At 34.8% G+C, this 23,168-nt stretch overlaps 1 protein-coding gene across 1 annotated transcript in view; it reads right to left on the bottom strand.

Moving 5' to 3' along the window:
* Positions 1 to 23,168, bottom strand: part of GPM6A (glycoprotein M6A) — a 117,913-nt gene that overhangs the window by 19,213 nt on the left and 75,532 nt on the right. The window contains exons 2-3 of the mRNA XM_032686280.1: positions 17,007 to 17,199; positions 4,185 to 4,341 (exon numbers count right to left, since the gene is read on the bottom strand). Of these exons, the coding sequence (XP_032542171.1) occupies positions 4,185 to 4,341; positions 17,007 to 17,199 (350 nt within the window). The remainder of the gene's footprint in view (positions 1 to 4,184; positions 4,342 to 17,006; positions 17,200 to 23,168) is intronic.

Below are 23,168 nucleotides of genomic sequence, written 5' to 3'. Positions count from 1 at the left end.
CATCTTATCCAGGGGTAAAATGACTTCCAGAAATCTATAAAATTGCTAGTATGTTTTATTTTGCTACTAACTCCAGCAGTGTTTAGACAGCAAATGTTATTCATCTAAGCTCCAACTAAAGGGACCAAGCAGGATACATCCAACTAAATGTAGATAGTTGATTTATGTGCTTAATACAAAGGACATAAATTTAAAGACTTGAGGGTTATTCTCTTTGCAGAAAATAGGACAGTCACTAGCAGAAAAATTCAGCTTATCTGAGAATGTCTGTCTAACCCTCTCTCTCCTTTAACTACTGAAGGAGCATGGGCCTTTCTCTTGAGAACCTTAGTGACATTCCTAGTTAGGTGGAACACACCTGTGTCACAATGTATTCCTTCTAAAGTTGACTTCACCTTTAGCTTCTGTGTGGATGATTTCTGGCAATAATTGATGTTTCTGTTTTTCAACTAGGCAGTCTAAAGGGCCAGAGCACCATATGAATCTTATCTTTCCAATTTCTCATGTCACTGTCTCAAACTACTTATGGCATACACTGCTTAATGTGTATGGGGACAAGTGGTTTTTAGACACTTTCCTTATTTGATTGGATTAAAGGATTCTAGACCCATAAGTACATCTGCTGGCTTGGAGAGAAGGTCCTTTATTTCTCATAAATGAAGAAGCATGGTGGTATGAAGCATTCTGCATTCCTCAGATAGAACAGTATTCAATCAGAGGCAAGGCCTCCCTGTCTGTCAGCTCAGCATTTTTGCACCAGATAATTCAGATATGGTATCTAATTTCCAGAAATGAGAGCTTCATTTCTTGCATTCAGAAATAATGCATCTGTTCTGGGTGGGAAAGCCAGATGAGCCTGCACTGAACTCTCTTCCTCCTATTACACGAAGAATCAAATGTCAATATGATGCAGTTTCATTATCTCTAGAATAACTGGTTTGGTAAGGACAAGATGAAGTGACAAGTTCACAGGTGGTTTTTCAAAGCACTTGTGCATTTGTGCAGCCTCCATGTTTTTTCTTGCAAAATAAAATTTGGAAATATTTTTGGAAATTCATGTTTTAAGGACTCATGAACTATAGGTCAAATAATACATAGGTATTCAGGTAGCCAAAATTATTTTCAAAGGTAGAAAAATTCCAGTCATTAAAATAAAAAGTTCCTAAACACTAAAGATGCAGAAGAAATATAAGTCAGTGCAGTTTAAAATATAAACCATCTTTCTCTACAGCCCTCACAGATTCTTTTAAAAAGTAAGATACAAAGAAATAGAAATACAACTGTCAGGATGAAGTCTTTATACAAATGTTTTCTGATGAAATAAAAAACTCCAATCCTTCTTTCCCATTTCATAGTATAAAATGAGGAAGAAATCCTCACTGTGTTTCTTCCTTAATTTTTTTTTATTTTTCATTTTGACTCTTAAAACAGATATTCTAAAGCGAGGTGTAAATGAGACTTTCCATGATCAAGTTAGATGAATATAAATAGGGAGAGTATTAAATTGCAAACATGTGAACAGTGTTACAGTTGGTTTCAGGCCTGTCTCCCATTCTTCACTAATCATGCTGCAGTACAGTTATATATAACTGTTTATTTAATACTCTAAAAGTATGTTCTGGCATTGAAAAATGAAGACTAAAAGCCATCTCTCCTGAAATGAGACTGGCATTGTTTTATTGCTTTTGGTTTACTTTTCACAGTAAATTAATTCTGCAAATGTTGCCAATGAGACTTTCCACTGTCACTTTCACAGGCGCTGTCTCAGATCTAAGAGGTTATAGTCCATGGCAGCTCTGGTATGACTTGGATGCTAAGCTTCTGAATGCTCAGATCGACTGATTAATCAACTATACAGTAACTGGAAAGGTTAGGTTGAACTATTTCTTTTTGCATTACTTCAGGCAAAAAAAATTCCTTTTCCCCATGCAGACCTAGAAAGTGAGCTATTTACAGCTAAGAAGGAAGGTCAGGAAGAGCACATGAAAAGTTCCTAGATAGATGTTTGCTATCGGTGCTCTTAAAAGCCTATTTTTCAAAGAATATATCTCTAAGAAGGAGAGAAAGATGGTACTTTTCTTATTTCTGTACACAGAAATACAGCTTATCATACAAAGTTAAAATAAACTTTTCCTCCTTCAAATTTTTTAATGGATTTTTGTCTCCATCTTCATAAAAGGTTTAGTCACAGACATAAAGAATTTGTTCATGCAAAATATTAATGAGAAGGAACTAGTAGCAATGGTAAAACTGCAGGATTTAATTTTCAGATCTTATCATGCTAAATTGCTATCGGGAAAGACATCAACAAATTAGATGTGAAATTATACAACTGGATTTTTTTACAAAGGTGTTTGTGATGTGGAACCATTTTTATAATTTTAATTCTTCAAAACTACAAATATCCTGTGTGTGCATTTAGTTTTAAGGTATTGCTAAAAGAAACCAACTGTTTAGTTTTTGACAGCTTAGATTTTAATAATTACAAAATTACTATTTCAAAATTATATACAAGGAAGCTTTCTCGCAACTTCTAGTATCTGCCAACCCCTTTCAATAGCATGAATGACAAGAATGTATTTAACTCAAAATAATTGATGGATTAATTTTAATTGCATTCACAAACAGTATACAGCCTTAATGTTAGCTGCAAAATCAACCCAAGGTTTCTTAAAGTAAAACACAAATATTGCAAATTACTGACAAGGAAAGTAAAATGATGAAGGAATCAATTTAACAAATCATTAATAACAATAGTATTATTAACCATACAATAGTTGTTTAGCTGTTTGTTTCTTCTAGACACATACTACAGAATTACAGTTAATACTGCAAGGGCATCAAAACTGTGAAAGGATGCAGCACTTCTCTGCTGCCATATTGAGGACAAGCATTCATGGGAGCTGCGAAGAAAAATAATTTTCTGAAAATTTTGCTGTTCTGTACAAAATTTGAACTAACTTAGTAGGTTCTCAGTGAATATAGATTAGAGATTTCTTTCCAGGAGATGAAAGCAGTATTGGTATAAGCAATAACTGCTCTTTATTTGAAATGTTTTCAGTTTTTATTTATATACTCATTTAAAAGTTTCAAAACAGTCTTAGTCAAAGCACCAAAATCATACAATGGTGCTTGACAGGAACAACTGAAAAAAAGATGAAAACACTGGATTATTGAGGAACGTGTTGCATCTGTGTAGGGATGGCATACATGCTGTATTCCCCAATTTACAATGTGTACATCACCTGTGTTGAGTTTAACCTTAAATGTCAGGATATCCAAAATACTAGTTTGATAGTCTTTGTATGACTGGAAGTATCTACTGCTTATATAGTTCTTAGACTATATTCCAGTTTAATAAATATTGACAGTTGTAGTACAATGGCAAACCCCAACCTTACTACTATTTTATATATCATTTGTTGTTAATAAAGAAAAAAATTAAATGTACCATAACACCAAGATCTACTTGGCGGTATTTAATCATTTACTTTTCATCACAAATATTGTTGATACTGATAGTATTTGCAGAAATATCCAACTTCAACAGCTACCAAATGCACAGACCTCTTGCCCTAGATGCAGAAGAGTCAAATACCAAAAAAGTTAGTTACTTACCTGCTAACGAACAGAGATGTTAAAATAATCCCAGGTCAAACAGTCACCAATTTTAGTGTGACAAACTTGCATTTAATTCCCAGCACAAATTATAATTTTTGAATCTAGGTTTTCCAAGGTCATAAGCAAATGGTCTCTTCAAACCACAGATTAACACAGAAGTAAAAATGGGCTGTTTGCCATTTAGAAATGAAATAAAACCTGATGACAGGCCTCTGCTTGTTCCAAAGAGGAACAGGAAAGATTCCTAAAATAACTGAAAATATTAGTAAGAAAAATGTCCTGTCCAGTAGAGCTGGAGGCATTATACAGTTTTAGTTCTGTCCAGAACAGTTTATGTTGCTGAGCTAATAAGCTTTTCCATTCAACTGGTGGAATTAATTGCTCCTAACTTAGTGTTTAACCAATACAGAGAACATTTGTAGTGCTCTGTTCTGCTTTGCTATAATTTTTAATCACTAAACTGAAGCATCACAAAATATTAAAGAAACACAAAAAAATTAACATCACAAGGCACTAAAAATATAAAAATTTTCATAAGTACAAAAGCTTTCTTAACCACTTACCCAGGCGCTGACACATCTGCCACAAGTAGTGATTTTGAAATCCCCATAGAGATCCTTGATGGCACCAGTTGTAAAGAATCCCTCCACCATCAGCAAAATGCCATATACAAAGAATGCAGCTGCTACGCCATATATCACATACTTGAAGATGTCAATCCTGTAAAGAACAGCAAAAATTAATTATCTGCATAAATATTTAAAGCTTACTCTGAAATTTCAGGGTGAGATAATCAGACCCATTAAGCCTCAAAGTTTTTACACTGGAGTAAGCTTAAGTGCTGATGTACCATAACGACAGCTGAAGCTGAGAACAGAAGTGAACTTTGAAATAAAATAGCATTGATATAAGAAACACTGTGCCATTTAATTTAATTAAACATAAAAATTATTCTCCAATGGACAAACCGTCTAACAGAATAATAAAGTCATAAAGAGACATCCCTAACTTCAGAATAGAATCATATTATTACAAAAATAACATTAGACCATCTGGAATTCTTCTATAATGAGCCTGTAAAACATCATTTCACAGAGCTGAAGAAATGGAAGTGTGCCTTGCAGTGTAACATGCAGAGCCCTTGAAGGCTCAGTCCATTACAGACAATGTTACCTGGGTTGTGTGGTTGTTCTGTCCAGCATTGCCTAAAAACTAAACACTGGCTCAAGGAGACTCTGCCTCTTAAATGTTCTCTCATTAACAGAGTTTTTGAAAAGATTTATGGCAGCACCTCTCTGTCCGAAATGTTTTGTCTAAACTTGGAAACATAACTAGTAACCACTGCCTTGGATCAACAGGTTTGAAAGCTTCTTACTTTAATTTCTCTGAAAACTAGCCACAGTAAATGTCCAGTTTATCAACATGACATGGAAGGAGCCGTGCAACTCTCTAGAAAATGGTATTGTGCAGATTTGACTAAGTTCCAGTCATATTGTCCAGCAACAACTCATAACAACATAAGACAAAAAATATGGCAGAGACCCATTAGGATCTGCCAGATTAATTTTGATAAGCATTAAACCACTACCCACACTTGATATTTCTTAAGACAAAGATTAATACTTCTACTGTTATGAAAGGCAATATTTAATGCTAACATTTTCTTAGGAGCATACTTTTTATCATCACCCAAAAGACTACTCTCAATATTCATTGTATGTGTACAATATAATAACAAAGCTCAAAAACCCGTTAAAAACTCATTAAAATATCTTTGAGTTTGAATGGTTTTCGAAAGATTCAAAGTCAGGTTCTTGTTTATAGTTGATACTTCAGACATATGACTGTGTCTACAACTTTATTGAATGTATCTTAAGCTTGCATTAGTCACATAACAATGCAATTAAACTTCTGACCTGACTTGGGGTGGGAGAAGTACTGTAAATGTCTTGGAATGACAGGATATGTTTTTCCCTAACATTCCAATAACAAATCTCTTCCAGTTTTTTTTCTACATCTTTTTTCTTTTATACTCCAGTGAAAACTAGGGTAAATTAAGATACATGAACTATTTAAAATGGTGAAAAAATTTAACACTATAGACAGTATAAGATGATGCAGATGGCATTTATTTTAATATATATAAATCCTCATTACATTGCAAAAATCCCATTTTCCTAATTTTTTTAATAGAAAAACTCTGGTTTAATCCCTTCTTGTCATTACTGATAAAAAAAAAATCACAAAAACAAATAGCAAGTTTGTGACTACTCCATAAAACTCTTCATATTCTTATGTTATATATCTTAAAAAGTTGTGATCTTCAGCAGTGGTTGAAGTATGGGAGTTCTGTTAGCAGCAGCTCCTCACAGACCCCTATGTGCTCAGTTTCAAGTCATCATTGCCCTAGAGAAATTAAGACTTTCAGGAAGTCCGGAGACTATTTCAGTCCTTACAACAGCCCTTTAAACCATCTGTGCTGAGTCTCCCACTGAGCTGCTTGTGTCAAAAATTGTACTGAGATCTCTCCTTTTTCCTTAGCCTTATGTGCATCTACAGGAATAACTTTCACTTAAGGCTTCCTTCCCCAAGGAAAAAATATATATAGCTATACACTAGCCAAATATAGAAATCAATTTCTTCCTCATACACATTCCAGAGAGAAGTAGTAAAATCTCTGCTGATCAGACGACATGAGATGAAATAGCCAGATTCATCCCAAGGCAAAAGGATCTTGGATATAGAAAAGAGTAAAAAGAAAAACAAAAATTGTGAGATGATCACTTAATTACCTTTTTAAAAGCCAGATAGAATCATATTGGAATATAACCACATTTAGTGTCTGCTGTATTTAAAGAAAACATATTACAACAATAACATTATATATGTATATACATAGTTTTGAAGATAGCCTTGCTATCAAATTATTCTGCAGGATGTAATACAGTTCATATATTCATATAAACTTTTATTTTCTAATTAAGTTATAATAGATAATAAAAGATAGACCTTGTAAAATGCAAACTGCCTTTCTTTAAAATAAAATGTGATTCTTTGTGGATGAACTCAGGGAGATTAATTGCCATCTGTGCTTCAGCAAATTCTCAAATGCTGCAGACAGAGCTTAAGAGCAACCAGGGAGGTAGAAGGGAATGGCAGAAGGGGTGATGAACATAAGCCAATGGGCAAGATGGGTAAGGACAAAGGAAAAAGACAAACAGGGCTTACACTTGTGTAGGCTCGAATGGAAGGAAAGAGGTAGGTAAGGAGCAAAGAAAGGAGAAAATCATAAAGATAAATTTTGTACTCCTGACAAGATTGGAAAAAAACCTATTAGGTTAAGGCTAAAGCTACTCTAAATAAGTTGAACAAAAAGAAATCTTGAATACCTAGTCATTAAACACAGAAGTCCCATTAGTACTATATAATTATGAATTTCAGGTCACTTTCTACTGAAAGTCAGACAATTAAGATTATGAAGATAACCTAGGTTGCTGAGTAGAATAAGACGAATGGTGAGCTAAACATAAAATAATTGTGAAAAGCATCCTGAATTTTTTTAATATAGAATAATCTAAACCATATTTTTCATACTGTATTAATCTGGCAGATGGCCCACTGATTCTGGATCTGCTTTTCCTCACAACACTGTATTCAGAAATGCTAAAAACACAAACATCACTGTTTTCAATTTGTGATTTAAATCAAGCTGGTCTTTCAATTCTTAGGTCTTTGCTGCTGGCTCATTAATTATTCCATATTAAGAAGATTCCCTAATTCATCAATCTGAAACTGGATTCTATCCAACAAGATTAATATTAAAATATCTCTACAGAAAACACTTTCTTCTTCTGGCAGAACGTATTGATGGAAGCCATCAATGCTAACTTCTCAATGAGCAGGTTGAAACTGAGTACTGAGTAGACTATCCCAGCAGAGACAAGTCAGAGGTGAGTAAAAACATTCTCAGTGGGTCAGATCAATATTGCAGATTTCCTACTGTGTATTTTCATTGTGTTTTGGCAAATTCAAGGATTAAAAAATAAAATAAATCAGCAAACAATACGACAATTTGTTGAATGATCATGTCTATGTGTAGTAGGTTTTTGTGAAAAGTGTGCTAATAATGCTTTGGAACAATCTATGTACTTGCTAGGGATTTTTTTCTTTTTTAATTTAGTTAATATAGAAATGTAGTGCAGACATTTAGCTGTAATTAACAGCAATTAAAAGACCACACTAGTCTGTCCTGCGACATGCAGTTCTCATGCTGTCCATAAAATCATTGTATTCACTTAAATTATCTGTTCACTTGAGCCTGAACAAGTGATAAAAGCTTTATATTGGAAAGGTTTTCATTGGCCTAGCCCACCAGAGTACTAAGTATTACTGTGGGACTAGTTTTTCAGCATTTATAGTTCTGCCTCACATTTCTCTTGTTGAATTTATAATATAACTTCTCCAATATATAGTATGATACTAAGATATTACAGATGTTAAGTAGCACCTTATTACTGGTAAACTGTACCTATATTCCCTGAAGGCAAGTAAATTCAGGCAATTACATCTATTTCCAAGCTAAAAAAAAAAGGAAACAAAAACCCAATACAATAGGAAAAATAAAGTACCAAAGCTATCAAAGTACTAAAAAGTTAGTAAGATTACCATAGTACAATTCCTAACTAAAAACTTTTTTTTTTAGCTGGCAGAGACAATTTAGAAAGATGAGAAACATATGTAAATGTAGGGTAGGACATATGTAAATCAGGGTAGGATGGCTTCACCAGTTTTGGGTGTTTGTGGGTTTTTTGTTTATGTGGGGGTTTTTTCTTTGGGTTTTTTCAATTACAGGGAACTTTGAATAGTTCATGTTCACATCTAGAATGCACAATAATCTCTGTTACTCTGTAAACCAGCAATGCTAGCCTCTGTACTCATCTTCTTGCCCCCTGAGGGACTGATCCTAAGAGGCAGTTAAGACACTGAGATAGCAGCCTCCCCCCTCAAGCTGTCTCAAGCGTGTAGAAACAGTTTCATAAATGTGTTTTTAGGAGACAGACAAGATATAAGGGGATGTTTGCAAGGAAGAAGGTCTGTTTAGGCTTTGCAGAAACCAAGCCACATGCAAGTTTTTAGAAGATGTGCTCAGGCTCTCCTGGAAACCAGCTGGGAACAATTTCTTAGTGTAAGTTCATGATACTATTCATTTAAACAGATTGAGCAAAGAAGATAATTGGTACCATGAAACAGAGAGGAATTGTTCGTAGAGGGAGGAGACAAGCGAAGGCAAACCTCAGAAGGAAGACATATAACCAGCAGAGAAAGAAGGATTTTTTAATAATCATGTACTACTTGGAAAGCAAGAACAAAAAATTGTATGTAACAATAACAATGAGGTAAAAGTAACAGAAACATTCTCACTGTGAAGGGCAAAATGAAACTACTAAGAAAAGAAAAATGAAACTACTAAGAAAATGTCAATGCAAGTCCATGAGGAATTTTAGATTAATACAGAGCCCAAACTTCTAAATTTCAGGTGGAAATTATGTCAGGAAATGATAAAAAGAGAAAGGATTAACTGGTAGACAAAAGATAAGACCAACAAAAACCAAAAAGTAATTTTTAGTGAAGTAGAAATAAAACACATTAGGAAGAGAACAGAGATTTCTAATGCTGTATTTCTTAAAGAAATTTTTTTATGTAATCATACAAAACATTTGATAAAAACTAAAGCCAGACCATTAGGATTATATAAAGAAGAGATCATCATACTATAATATGCAAGTTACATTTGCATTCTGTAAGGGCCAGATTTTCTCATTCTACTCTGAACCAAAGCTGATGTGACATAAGATCCCATTGATTTTAATTTGTGATGTACAAAGTCTCTGCAGGTATGCAGAACAAAGCCTAAAAGTTTGATTGTTGCATCCTTCTTAGGAATGGGACAGTTGAGTGGAGATTTCACGGAGCACCTCTAAAAGCAGAGGAGAATCCAGAACCTAACAGAGGAAGAGCAATAGTAGCACAAACCACAACTCTGCCCTAGGGATCTTGTTACTTTCTTGGAACAGGAAAGGATCCAGCATATGAATTTAAATAATCATGAAATCTTTGAGTTCAGAACACAAAATTCTGACTATGACATATGGACAAGGCTGCTTCTCAAAGTTGGGGTTTTTTTTATAATCTAGTCTTGTTCTGTCTGCTCACCTCTTGCAAAACCATTTTCTTAAAAACATTTTTAGAAATGCTAACTACAAAAGAAATCAGTAGCCTTCTTTGCCTGAAGAAGGCAAAAAACCCTGTTGGAATTAGTGCACAGCAACACGCTGACTTCTGGTGGATTTACATGATGGTTTTTGCATACTATGGATACTGAATTCCCAGGCAACTTTCTAGCAATAAAGTGTAAAAAGATGTGGCAAAAGCACATCACAGGATTTGTGAGTGTTTCTTCATTACAACTATAAACTTGGAGACACATAAAGTACTTACTGATAGTGTAAGACTGAAAACTTGTTACTAAAAGTCCAGATTGGGATGGTAATAGTGAATTTTACCCTTTTCAGATCTCCTGTGGAACAGTGAGTTATCTTAATTTTATATGGCACTTAAAGTAAAATTTGGCAATATGTATTTTACATAGAAATATACACTTTCCATTTTATGTCTATAAAGTGAACTAAGACTAAAAGGAAATAAAGGTAAAATAGAAAAACATATTTCCTATGGAGAACCTATTGAGAAAGGTCTATTGCAAGTGCAATCACAGGCATGCAGTGATTATAGCCAATTTAAGATTCCAGTCGCCCAGGAAAGAGAACTGCTTAACACTGCACTAAATAATACAGATGTCTACCCGAAAGTAAGAGGCTGTATTTGCACAGATGAAGACCAATAAATTCTTTATGTAGGATCATTCTGCTGGTACAAGCATGCGCTGCGATGAATTTCCTTATTCAACTATTACATAAAATGAGGACTATGTCTTTGCAGGTACTTCCCAAATCCTAAATTTTACTTACATAGGTTCTTACTGGTGTTCATTCTAACAGAATATAGAACACTAGGCTACATAATACTGCTGAGTAGGTAGTAAATATGACTTTTCAGCACTGTATAATCTTTTAAAGGTCATATTCTCAGGTGCTGGCATTTTTTGTCAGACTTGATGCATCCACAAATCAAACAGGATCTAAAATGCTATGCTCTGCATCTAATTTTAATATGATCTGTTACAATATATATGTGACTAAACTATTCCAATGAAATAGAAATGTTCTCCTTAAGTAAACTGCATCAATAATATTGAGGACTCTCTTCTGTCAAATTACAATACATGAATAAGACACATGGGCCAAGGTTAGATCTTCCTTGCAGAATTAACTTCATTGTTCTACACAGTCAGAATCCCGGTGCAGGAACTCATGGAGTGCTGCTAGTGAGAACTCTCATTGGCCTAGTTAGAAGTCATCTTACCAGTGAATGCTTCCAGAAACACGGTATACATCTCCAACAAATGACTGTATGTGACTGGAGTAGCCATCCTACTTGTTTGGTATATGCAAATCATATAGACATTCACTTCTTTCCTATGTCTTCTTCCTGTTCATAGGCTCAGCTAGCTGAACTGGTGCTCAACTGAATCTTTTCATTACAGAACCAGTGAGAGCATCTGCCAGGGCTCTTTAGAATGGTTACTGTTTCCAAGCATGATACCACATCGGCCTGCCTAAGTTAGCAAATGTTTGTCCTAATGTTTTCTTCCCATGATACAGATTTAAGTCCAAATTTGAAGAATGCCAAGCTTTTTTAAGAGACAAACGTGTCTCTTTAAAAAAAAACCAAGGAAAACCAGGGAAAACCAGTTTAGTACTATTGATTATAAAGAAGATGACTTAAACAGAATCATAACACAATTGCAATTACATTGTAATACCTTTCACGGTATTCCATTAGTAGTAGCAGAAATAAAAAAGATGATAACAGTAATATTTTAGTGCTACCTGTATTTAACTTGTTATCTCTGCAAAGCCAACAAAAAAAAAAAAAGAATAACATCCACTTATCTACTTCTCAAAACATTTGATTTTATCACAGAGGGGAGATATAAAAGCTTCTACACCTGTTCTTTTGTTTTTCCTCAAAAGAAAACAGTTGCACATCCATACGTATATTACTAAACAAAATCATCTTAATAAACACTGACTATACACTGACTAATAGAAAGGTTATCAGCAAGCATCAAACTAGGCCACAGAAGTACCTGAAACACAGGTTTTCACATTCTGAAAGGAAGGGAATTTTTAGCTCTAGGAAGGTGGCTTCTGTAGAGTGTCTGTGGCACTTCCAACAGAGAACACAGTGACAACAGATTTACAGATTGTAAGTTCAGTTAGTTTACTATTTGATTTCACACCTTTAAAAGGAAGGGAATTTACAATAACCTGAAATAGCTTTGACTGTAGTAGGAAAATGGTTTTAATGTTTCTATCAGGGAGGTTTCTTCGTTTTCCATTTTAAGAGCATGATTCCCTTGTTCCGTGGCCTATATATCACAAACATGTGACAGATGGCACTAGCTGGCCTTGCATACTGAAGAGAAAGAACTGCAAAAAGATGCTCTTAGGAAACACACCCAACATATCTTGTGCTGTTGATTTTCTAAAAAACTTCATTTGGAAATTGTTCCAAATACCAGAAAAATATAAAAATCCAGCTGATACAATACATGCTTGATAATCATATGTCTATTTCTGCTGCATTAGCAATCTTCTCAAAATCAGTGATTAAGTAAGCAAATCTAGTAATACCTGGTACTTTGCAGATAGAATGTTCACTGCAGTTTATTAAGTTACAGAAGAATAACTAAATTCCACACCTAAGTCAAGTAGATTGCTCAATTTTAGCAAAGCCTACAGAGCTCTTAAACTGACAAGATAGGCAACATAAAACATTCACCTCTTACAGTTAAAATACTATAAAGGCAGTTTTCAGGGTAATTTAAGCCATCATATTTATTTTCTTAGGCTTCCTTTGACTCTCGAGGAACTAAAATAACCACTCTACAGCCACTAAAGGAATTCACGTGCCAAACAAAAGGTTATGACTTCTACAAATTCCCGAACAGGCATTTCTTTACTTGGTGGGGGGAAGGGGAGGAGGGGGAGGTGGAGCAGCTACCATTAGAATGATGATAATATTGATAGTGGAAAAGTCTGGAACTATAGGGAACGAAGTTTCACAAAATCGATTTAGAAAGCAATATAATTAGAGGTTAGTCCCAATGAAAAGGGATTGATAATTCCAAATAATTTTATAACCATCCAATTTATTAAAAGTTCATGGATTTAGAAATGACTGTTTAAAGAGAGAAGAGCCTACCATTGAAATTTGTGATTTTTGAAGATATGTCCTCTCCATAAGGAATACCCATCTGTACAGTATGTGTTCATATAAATTTGAATACATTTGATTTATATTAGCTTACAAGAGTTTAAAGCATCTGTTTTACCTGTGTCACCCTGAAGAAACTAAAGTCAGGCTATAACCTAGCACTTTGAGAAAAAAATACCGTAAAAAAATACCGTAAAAAAAATTCTTTGTCTTTTTTTTTAGACATTTTTGGATTTGGGGTTGTATTTTCCCCCTCAAAACAAGCAAGCAAAAAAGAACTCATTCTACCCTACCCAGAATCTCTCTAGGATGCCTCCAGTATTTTGGAATTATTGACCATGATCATTCCATATTTTAACTTGGAAAGAAAATCATAAATTTGAGAAAATTGCTGTAACTGCCTGGCATTTAAAGGATTTAAAAACAGCTTCAAATTTGCTTAAATTTTTTTAAATTATAAATATTTATTACTTATCTGTATTTCCAAAGCAGATATGAACTGCAACTGGTGTATACTATTCGAACTCAGACAAGAGTCCAGGGAGATGGAATCAGGGACCAATCTGCAGGGCCAGCACTCAGATCACCTCTTCTATTCCACAGGGCTGCTGCTCTTGGCTGAATCCCCAAGGGCTGAATCCTCCAAGGAAAGTTCATGGCCTATTGCAGGTTCTTAATTAATTCATCTCTCCACAAGCCTCTAGGCACCATGTGGGGTGTAGGCTCCCCATGGAGCAGACAGGGAGTAGGGCAGTTGTGGCAGCCAGGGCAGCCCCAACCCCATGGCCAGAAGAGTCTGTGGTGAGGGACCAAACCCCTCAGGCTTCACTGAAATGGGGTCCTGGACTAAGGAAAGGGTGAGGAGAGGCCCTAAGGGAGGCCAGGTAGGAACAGTCAGGGCTGTTGATGCCCTCGGGGACATTCATATCGACATTTCTGAATGGCATTGTTGGATCTAGGTACTTTGGCTTTTATTTTAGGCACTTCAGGAGTGCTGTGGCTGTTCAGACCTTATTTATGCCCTCATTATGCCCTACTTTCTCTACAGGGGTCTGCTACTTTTTTTAAATTGCAGTGAGTAGCAGCACTGACAAAGATAAAAGATACAGGGTGGCTTGTGAGTTGTGTTATTTTCATTCAGAACAAACACTTGTGGACACAGTTAAAACAGACCTTAACTCTAACCACTCACGTAAGTAGCTGTCAGATAGGGATTGATTTTTATTCTGAAAGACATTTGAAATCCAGTATGCTAATAAAAATATAGAGAGAAACCATAAATGTGATTAAAGATAATCTAACACACTTCACTCCACTGCAGCATCTACCTAGCACATTTATCACAGAAAGTCAGACTGCAGGCCAATCTGAGACACTTCATAGCACTAGAAGCATTAAGAGCCCAAATGTATTGAATAGCGTTAAAAAGGTATAATTTAGTAGAGCACACTGCTCGATTTTTTTTTTTAATTCTTATAATTTCTAATCAGCACTTTGAACAACTAGCTTTTATTTACATTTCAATATGAATCATGATGTAGGCAATGCACTCTTTGTTTCTACTTACATATTCTTCCTTCTGCTTTTTGGCCTTTCAAAACTATCATTACCACAGGGCTTTTGTACTGCCAACTGCTAATCAATAGTCATGACAAAATATTGAGTATCTTTTCTCCCTACAAAATTATTTTAAAAAGCACAGTAGTATCTACTTAAACAGGTAGAAAATTAATGTGTGCAAATTTCTTTGCAAGTCACAGTTTATCCAGTTCAACTACTTTTATCCAGCTCATCTACTTTTAGTCAAAATAGTTGCTCCTCCTCCCTTTAAGACATAAGTTTAGAGACCTCCTTCACAGCTGAATAAACTGAAATTTCAAATACCGTATGTCTGCTAAAGAAAGAACTGGGTTTACTATATCTTTTAGTAATCAAAGGAAACAAACAAATCAAAAAGCTACTAGCTAAGCCAATTAAATGCCAAGAAAAGAAAAATTACCTTTATAGTTCCTTGATCTTTTACAGTGAATTATATGCATTTGAACTATGCCCCCTGACTGATATTTTCACTTAAGTATTTGACAGAGAGAAGCTGGAAAACTTGCTATTAAGAGAAAGCATCGATTTGTGGCTGTTCTGCACTAATGGCTTCCTAGGGAATAATAAAATAAGTTAGAGCCTAATGAAATGACTGATCTTTCGTTCAGGATAACAATGAACCTTAGCCGTCGAGTCAAGTCAGACTCATTATTCTAAACGACAAGCCAAAAAGGCAAAGCAGAAGTTACATCTTCCTAGAAACCCAATATATTGTTATACAAGGGCATCTAAATTCCTTGATCCAAAGATGAAATTTTAATATGGCATAGCAGTGACATACTTACTTGGTACATGCTCCCTTCTGGCTACTAATCCAACAAAAAGTACACTTAACATTCACAGAGAATCTTTGAAAAGGATGTTGATAATATAGCCCTTGACAATTTAAGAAATTTAAGGTTCTGTTTCTAGCTCTCATGAAAACAGTGGTACCCAGTTGGATCAAATATATATATCTTGTTCATTTTCCTACCTCAAACAATGAATAGAAGGAAAAAGTAAGAGCAGGCAAGTTAACAGGATAACCCCCAACACTATTCTAGCCTCTGGGACTTCCTGAGTTGGCTAAGTCATTCGACTGTCATTAGAAACCATCAATGGATTTGTTTTCCAAGATTATCCAGTCTTCCCTTGAGCCCATAAAAATTTTTGGTATCCATAATATAATCACAATATACAACTAGCTTCAGAAATCTTTTATGAAACAATTGAAGAACCACCACTTGTTCCTTCTGGACCTGTTTCTTCTGACCTCAAACTTCTTGTACCGGAATAGAAAGACAATTTAACCTCATGCACCATATACATCATACCCTGAATTTACAGACCTTTAGCATAACAGTTCTTCATCATCCCATTTCTAGGCCGAAGAGTCCTATTATACTCAATTTTTAACCATATAGCCTCTGTTCTATTATTCTAATCATCCTTTTCTGCCTTCTTTGGGGCACTAATATTGTATACTGTATTAATGAAATGGATGAAAGATGGATTTATACAATGGCATAACTATGTTCTCTGTTTCTCTTTGATTTTTCCAGTAGTTGGTATTTGGTTTGTTTTTTGATTGCTGATAAGCCCTGGGATGTGGTCATCATGGAACTATCCATCATAAGAAGTCAATGTTTTGACAGATGATCAAATCATTTCACTTCTCAAAAAAAGGGTCATGAAATAAAATATTACAAATTAAAGGATAGGATTCTTCAGCTTTAGTTGCAACCATTAGCAGCCAGGTAAGAATTTGGATTTCAAATATCTAAAATCATTTTTGAAAGAGAAAATTTTAAAAATATTAGAAATATGTAATTTAATTTAAGGATACAGTAAACTATTTTGTTAAATGTAATAAATTTAAGAAAGAAAAGGAGATGCTCAACAAAGCAAAGGCCTTCCAGAAATAGGTTTCCAGGAGTAGCAAAGCATGAAACCTTCAAAACAGATTAATACTAGATATACCAAAGACAATACAATTTTGACATTTCAAGTCTCAGGGTTCTGCAGAACTCTTCAGTTACTTCTTTATTGTATTTATTCCCAGAACTATTACTTGTACACTCCTATTTTACCTATTTAGAGTATAGAGTTCTGGGGGGTTTTGGTTTGGTTTTTTTTTTAAAGCAAGAATGTATGGTACAAATTCATCAACATTATATGAAGCACTCTTCAGTAAAACCTTAAATTAAAACTGGGATATTAAACAGTATTACAAATTGCTTGTAAATAGTAAAAATATCAGCACAATCGAAACTGTATCTGCTGAGCTTATCCAAATCATTCTTTCTATGATTTTCATTAAAAGACATTTTCTTGAATCAAATTTATATCTCTGGAGGAATTTTTCAGCAGTTTTAAAAGGAAACAGGTGAAAGAATCTAGTAACTTACATGGTAAAGACATCAATAACATCTCCTGCAGCTCTTGTCATCTCAAAGTAGGTTTGCAGAATGTTGACAGTTCCTGAAAGTGCTTCATGTCCACATCCACAGAACAGCGCAACTCCAGCATACAGCAGGATGGTAGCAATCAAAGATGCATAGGGAATACCTCCCAGGCATTTGATGCAACACTCAAAGCATCCTACAAGAAAAAAACCAAGTTCCAGATTATATCAAGAAAGTGAAAAGAAAGCTTTTACTCTTGAGAAACACTTTCGAAAATTAAAGACTTCAGGTCAAAGAGAGCTTCGGTCAAGTTAAACAACCCAGACTGTCAGAAAATCTGTGAAAGGTTAACTCAACTTCTGAGTTTCCTCAGTTGCTTCTTGACCTGTTAAATGTAGACATGCCCTCTGATTAGCATGAAAGGTTAGAAAACAAGGTAAGGCCTATAAATTTTAAATGCTTATAGAGACAATGACCAATTAAAACTAACTTATAAGATGTTCAACAGGTATAAGCCAATGTATTTTAACATGCTCCAAAGGCTTTATGCTGTGCTAAATTACAGGAATACCACAGATATGTTAAAAGAAAGAAAAAAGGCACAAAAAAGCCATTGTCTACTTTTCTGACATCTAACTCTCACATGTAGCTTTGACATGTAATTTCATATTTTGTCCTTTAAGTTGGTAAGTTTCTATTTCATTTAGGTTAGATAAGAAAAGTAAGAATTTCCTGTCTGTTCAAACATTCATTCATTCATTTACTACTTTTAATAAACAAATATAAATCTGTAATATATATATATATTTGTCATATATATATATGTTTAGCAGCTGCTTATATGTAAGATTCTCTGAAGAGAAGAGTTTAAGCCATTTTCAAATATACACACATTTTCCTTAAATAGAAACCTCTTGATATTTTTGTACATGTAAAGAATACTACAAAAGGCAGTATTCCAATGGTTGAATAGTTCCTGGCAGAAAAATATAATATACCGAATATTGAATATTCTAAGCACGTAAAAGACAAAATAATTCCCAATTATGCATGCTAGTTTTATAAAAATATAAAGAAAGTTATAGCTTTGAGACTACTTTTGGTTAAGGACAACTTGCTATAGCAGAGCCAACTGTAAAATACCAAATGTAAAATGTGCAAATTTGTATATTTTAACTGCTGCCAAAGTTTTGCTGAGTAACCTGTTGTACAAGTTGCCCACCTCCAGCAGCCATCACACACATCCATGGGTGTAACACTTTCCATGCTTCCAATACTTTGGCAATAGCATTTCATTTTCTTCCCCCTCTCTGAGCCCATGCAACTCTGGATGAAGAACACATCTTGCAATTCATGTCATTCTACTGTAGTGGCAGTGGGGAGCTTTCATATTCAGCAGCACAAAGCTTTGAATGCCCAGTGATCAGTTTGTGTCTTTCTTCACAGTGATTGTTAGACTATGGGGCTTTTATACCCAGAAACTCTGTGGGTGTTTCATCAGTGCAAGGTCTTAGGAACAGACTAGGAAGATAAACAAATGCTTTTGAAGTAACTAATTCTGCATTTTAAGGAAACCTCTTAAAATTCCCTTGGTTCTGTTTTCTAAGATTACCCTTAATAATAACCGTGGTTAACTCCTCAGTGTTTAAAAGCCTACACAAATACTAGAAAAGAATCATTCACTGGAAAATCTCCTATCTAAAAGGCAAAAAAATTAACATATATTTAAAAGATATATATTGAACAAGAACTACAGGTAAATATGTAGTTGCTTGACATCACAGTTTATAAAAAAATTCCCATTGCACTTTTCAGCACAGAAAAAGCCTCAGAAAATTAGTACCATTGTACATCCATAGGCTTTATATGAAAAAATAAAAAGAAGGGGAGAGATGACAATAGACTGATAATGAGAGTGATGTATTAGGGCTTGTAAAGTCAAAGATGAAAAAATAAGGTACACCTAAATATTTTCAGGGACACATAGACTGTAGGAAGAGTGTTTCTTGATATTGCAATAGCTTAGGGCAGGGTAGTGGAAGAGAGATTTCGTAAAGGTTTCTTTATCGCCTTCCAAGAAAGATGAAGTTGGAAGAGAGAAAGTTAAAGAAATGACAACACAAGAATAAGAACAGCTAATATTCTGAACTATAAGAAGTTTCATTAAGGCCACACCCACATAACACTGCTGTATTTAATATTGTGAGCACTGTTATGCAGAAAAGGCTGGCTGTGCAATACCTCCCACAAGGTGCTGCACATCACTCTCTAGGTCAAGTGAGAGTTGAGCACACACCCAGAGGTCACAAAATAAGATGTCATCAATACCCAGGGTCACAAATATTGATTTAGCTTTATTATAGTGAAATATTGGGGCCCTCTGGTGGTCTAGTGGTTAGGATGCGGCGCTTTCACCGCCGCGGCCCGGGTTCGGGTCCTGGTCAGAGGAGTCCCCCGGGCAGATGGAGCTCGTTAGCCCTGTAAGGCCATCCATCTAAGAGAAGGTCACTCTAAACAAACCTACGTCCTGAGGACCTCACTGCCACCGTCCAAGCTTGCTCGGCCCCGGCAGATGAACCTTAGGATTAAAGGGTGGGCTCAGCTCAGCGCACGCTGTGTCTCACCTAAAAAATCCACTGCGCAGGCTCGAAGGGCAAAGACCTTTCCCAAATCTTCGTTCGCGAAGACTGGCCATACAGTGAAATATTGTAAAAATATAGTAAAATGTGGGTTTGTAGCAAATGTGGGTTTTGTAGCAAATGTAGGTAGAGCCCTTCCCAAATCTTCATTCACGAAGCCAAGCCATGATTGTAAAAATATAGTAAAATAGCATAACAAAGTAAAAACTGTATAATACAATAAAGTGATGACATATAAAAAGGAGCAATACAATGGAAAATTTAATCAGAAATAAATCCCTTTTTTCCCCCCAATTGTTTCAAAATTTGAAAAATAACTGAAATAGATTCATAGTTTTTGAAGAAATGCTTCTATTTATCTCTTGCATTAGAAGTGTTCACTCTCATAAATCTTTGAGGGAAGCTTTTAGTAATAGAATATTTTACCAATTCAAGATCTTTTCACTCATTAAAAAAACTCAGAAAAAAATTAATTCAACCACATTAAATTTTCAGATAATCAGGTATTCTCAAGGCCTTGTTCGTTTATCCAGCTCTTCCATAGGCTTACTACCTTTCTCACTACTCATTTCATGAGTAACTCGACTTTTCAGGGTTGTCAAATCAACTCAAAACTAGAGAAAACCAGTGAATCAGGACTAAGATTTTAAAATGGCTATCACACATCATTCATACACCACAAGGTAATGTGCTGCAGGTAGCATTTGCTCCAGTTCTTTTCTATCAGTTGTTCAGAATTTGAAAATGGATGTTTAATAACAGAACAATAGAAATGCTATTTTAACTTGCACAATGATATTGAACCACATGTACAGAACTGTGACTCAGCTGTGCAATGTGTGAATGTCTGTGTGAGACAGGCAGTCATTCACCACTCTGAATATCATCTTCACAAGGCAGCTAAAATGTACAATCACAGAAATAATTACTAGGAAAGATGAAAAAGACTCTATGTTGCTTTGATGTTTGTTTTCATCTTCAAATACAGTTTTCAGTACTTTTCACAGAGTTCACTTTTCACAATAAGCTCATGCTATATAATTCAGCATCTACTGTACTTATTTTGCTTATATGTACCAGTATTTTTCCCTCAGGTAAAAATCTAGATCTCCTGGGACCATGTGCCTTTACTAAAACCATCAGAACTGATCAAAAACACTATTCTTTGGAGTTTTCAACATGAAGAACTGTACAGTTCTTTTTTCTTTATTTTATCAAAATCATTCCATAGAGAAAATTTAATCATGAAATACACAGAAGATGACAAGACAAGGAATTTTATTTTACATGGATAAAATAAAACTCCAAATACTTGCTATATTCAGCTATCAAAATGAAGCACATTAATGTTGCATTTTATACATCTACCTTCCAGTCAGCAAAGATCTCATAGACCTTTGTTCCTCTTAGTTCAATTATTGGTCAAGATCAGAAACATGCTTGATGTAAATATCTAAACTTCTGCTTTAAAGGGCTTGTAAAGTGTTCCTTTTATAGGCAAATCTGTGCACACCTCTTCTAGTTCCTGGGTTTTGGGTGCAAATTTTCTAACACATCTCCAAGTGCCCTAGCCAAACATAAGTTGACCTTCTGTTTATACAACCTCTTCTCTACATTAAGAAGGCAAAGGATTTAGATTTTAAGCAGCAAAAGAAATTGTCCCTGTGATTTACATCTTATTAGGTACACAAATTGCACCACCACAATAATTTCTTTGGTTTTGTGTTAGTGGCATCTGAACTCTACCTCCTCAGTACAGATCAGGAGATACACCTGACAAATAAAACACCTAATCCATTTCTGGCCAGTACATTTAAAAGAAGGAAAAAAAAGATTCGGGACTTACATCTCTTCCCACTTCTGTCTGTGAAATTGAAATTTGAATCAATGATATCAGAACCAGTTTCAAAATGCAAGTATGCTACTGTCTTTTACGGTAGTGGTTAAGAAAACCCATTCACCCTACACATTAACATGAAGAAAATAAATATTAAAAAATATATAAAAAGTAAACATAGAGAATATGGTTTTTCACAGAGAATATTTCTGGTTTTGCTTTTTTCATTCTTTCCAAGGCATTTTCAGCTAGAACATCTAGGATGATTAATCACAGACAACTACATCTCCAAAGCATTACTGATTAATCACAGATAATTACATCTCCAATGGGAACAAGTACCTCTGAAGATCATATAACATTTTAATAACATTTTTTCTTATTTTTATTAAAGAATTTTTTTTCTAATATGAGGAGATAGGACAGCAGAGCCAAAGTAAAATGCAAGAGAACTACATAAACTTGAAATAAACAAAGTAACAAAATCTTCTCTGCCTTCCATGCCTGGTTAGGTATGTATTTTTTTATATCTAAATTTGTACCACTTGTCACACAGCTTTCATGGCAAATCAACTCAAATACAGAAATACAGTTTCACAGACCATCATGAAACATGCAGATTAAGTTCTGAATTCTGTTAAGGTAAACTTAACCTCAAGAACTCAAGCTATTGTTATGTAATATTTTAATTGATAAATACACCCATCCAAACACATTGTACTGAAGAAAAAGTAACATATTTTACTTATATCTAGTACCAAAACCCCCTCAAATTATTCAGCATGTGGCCAGACTTCCTGATCTGAAACTGGTCACCAAGGCATCACACCATAGCAACACACAGAAGCAATCCAGCTCCTTTAATATTGTCCCAAGTACAGAAGAAAGTCAAGACATTCAAGATGGGGTTTTACTAAGCTGCAAATGAGGTGAAGTAACATTTTGGAATGAGTCAGCAAAGATAATCCTTGTACTTTGATCTGAAAAATCTATTCGAGAAGGGTTGCATACACAATCCCACATATTTGCCCTCTGTGTCCCAGGATCATTCATGGGATACACCTCCACTCTTCTCCCACCCTCTACTGTTATACAAGATGCTAAAAACTAAAATACCTTTCTTAGTCTCACTCAGGAGATGACTTCTCATTTAAATTAGCTTTCAGTTAGAATGATTACTGTTACAGAATTAGCTATCAAGCAACAAAAGTACTTTTACCACAAAATTAATTCTGAGATCCTGACTGCTAGGACTACAGTGGAAAATTAAACTAGACAGTATTTTGATTGAATTGTTAAGCATGTAAAGCAACATGTTATGTCAAAAAGCAAGAATAATGTCCCAACAAAATCACAAAAGGATTTTCAGGAAAAATGCTGACTAATTGCAAGAAAATGCAAAGCAAATATGCAGGTATCTTTTACATATTAAATTGTGTATCATTACTGAATCTACTTTGACTTGTTATCTCCTTAGATGTTAGTTAATCAGATATCAGCTAACATAAAAAATCAAAATCTTAGTCCCTAGGTCTTTACAGTAATTTTGCAGTTAATAGTTGCATCAGTTACTGCACTCAACATGGGACCAAGGCTAAGAGGAATCATACAGACTTTTTCTTATTTAGATGCAAAATTTATCCAACTAAATTGAAATACCTAAGGTTGTGCATTGTGCATGTTTGCTCA

Source organism: Chiroxiphia lanceolata, chromosome 4 (genome assembly GCF_009829145.1).
Source record: "Chiroxiphia lanceolata isolate bChiLan1 chromosome 4, bChiLan1.pri, whole genome shotgun sequence".
Classification (NCBI taxonomy): domain Eukaryota; kingdom Metazoa; phylum Chordata; class Aves; order Passeriformes; family Pipridae; genus Chiroxiphia; species Chiroxiphia lanceolata.
Note: the sequence above shows the minus strand (reverse complement) of the source record. Positions and strands in the feature narration are given on the sequence as shown.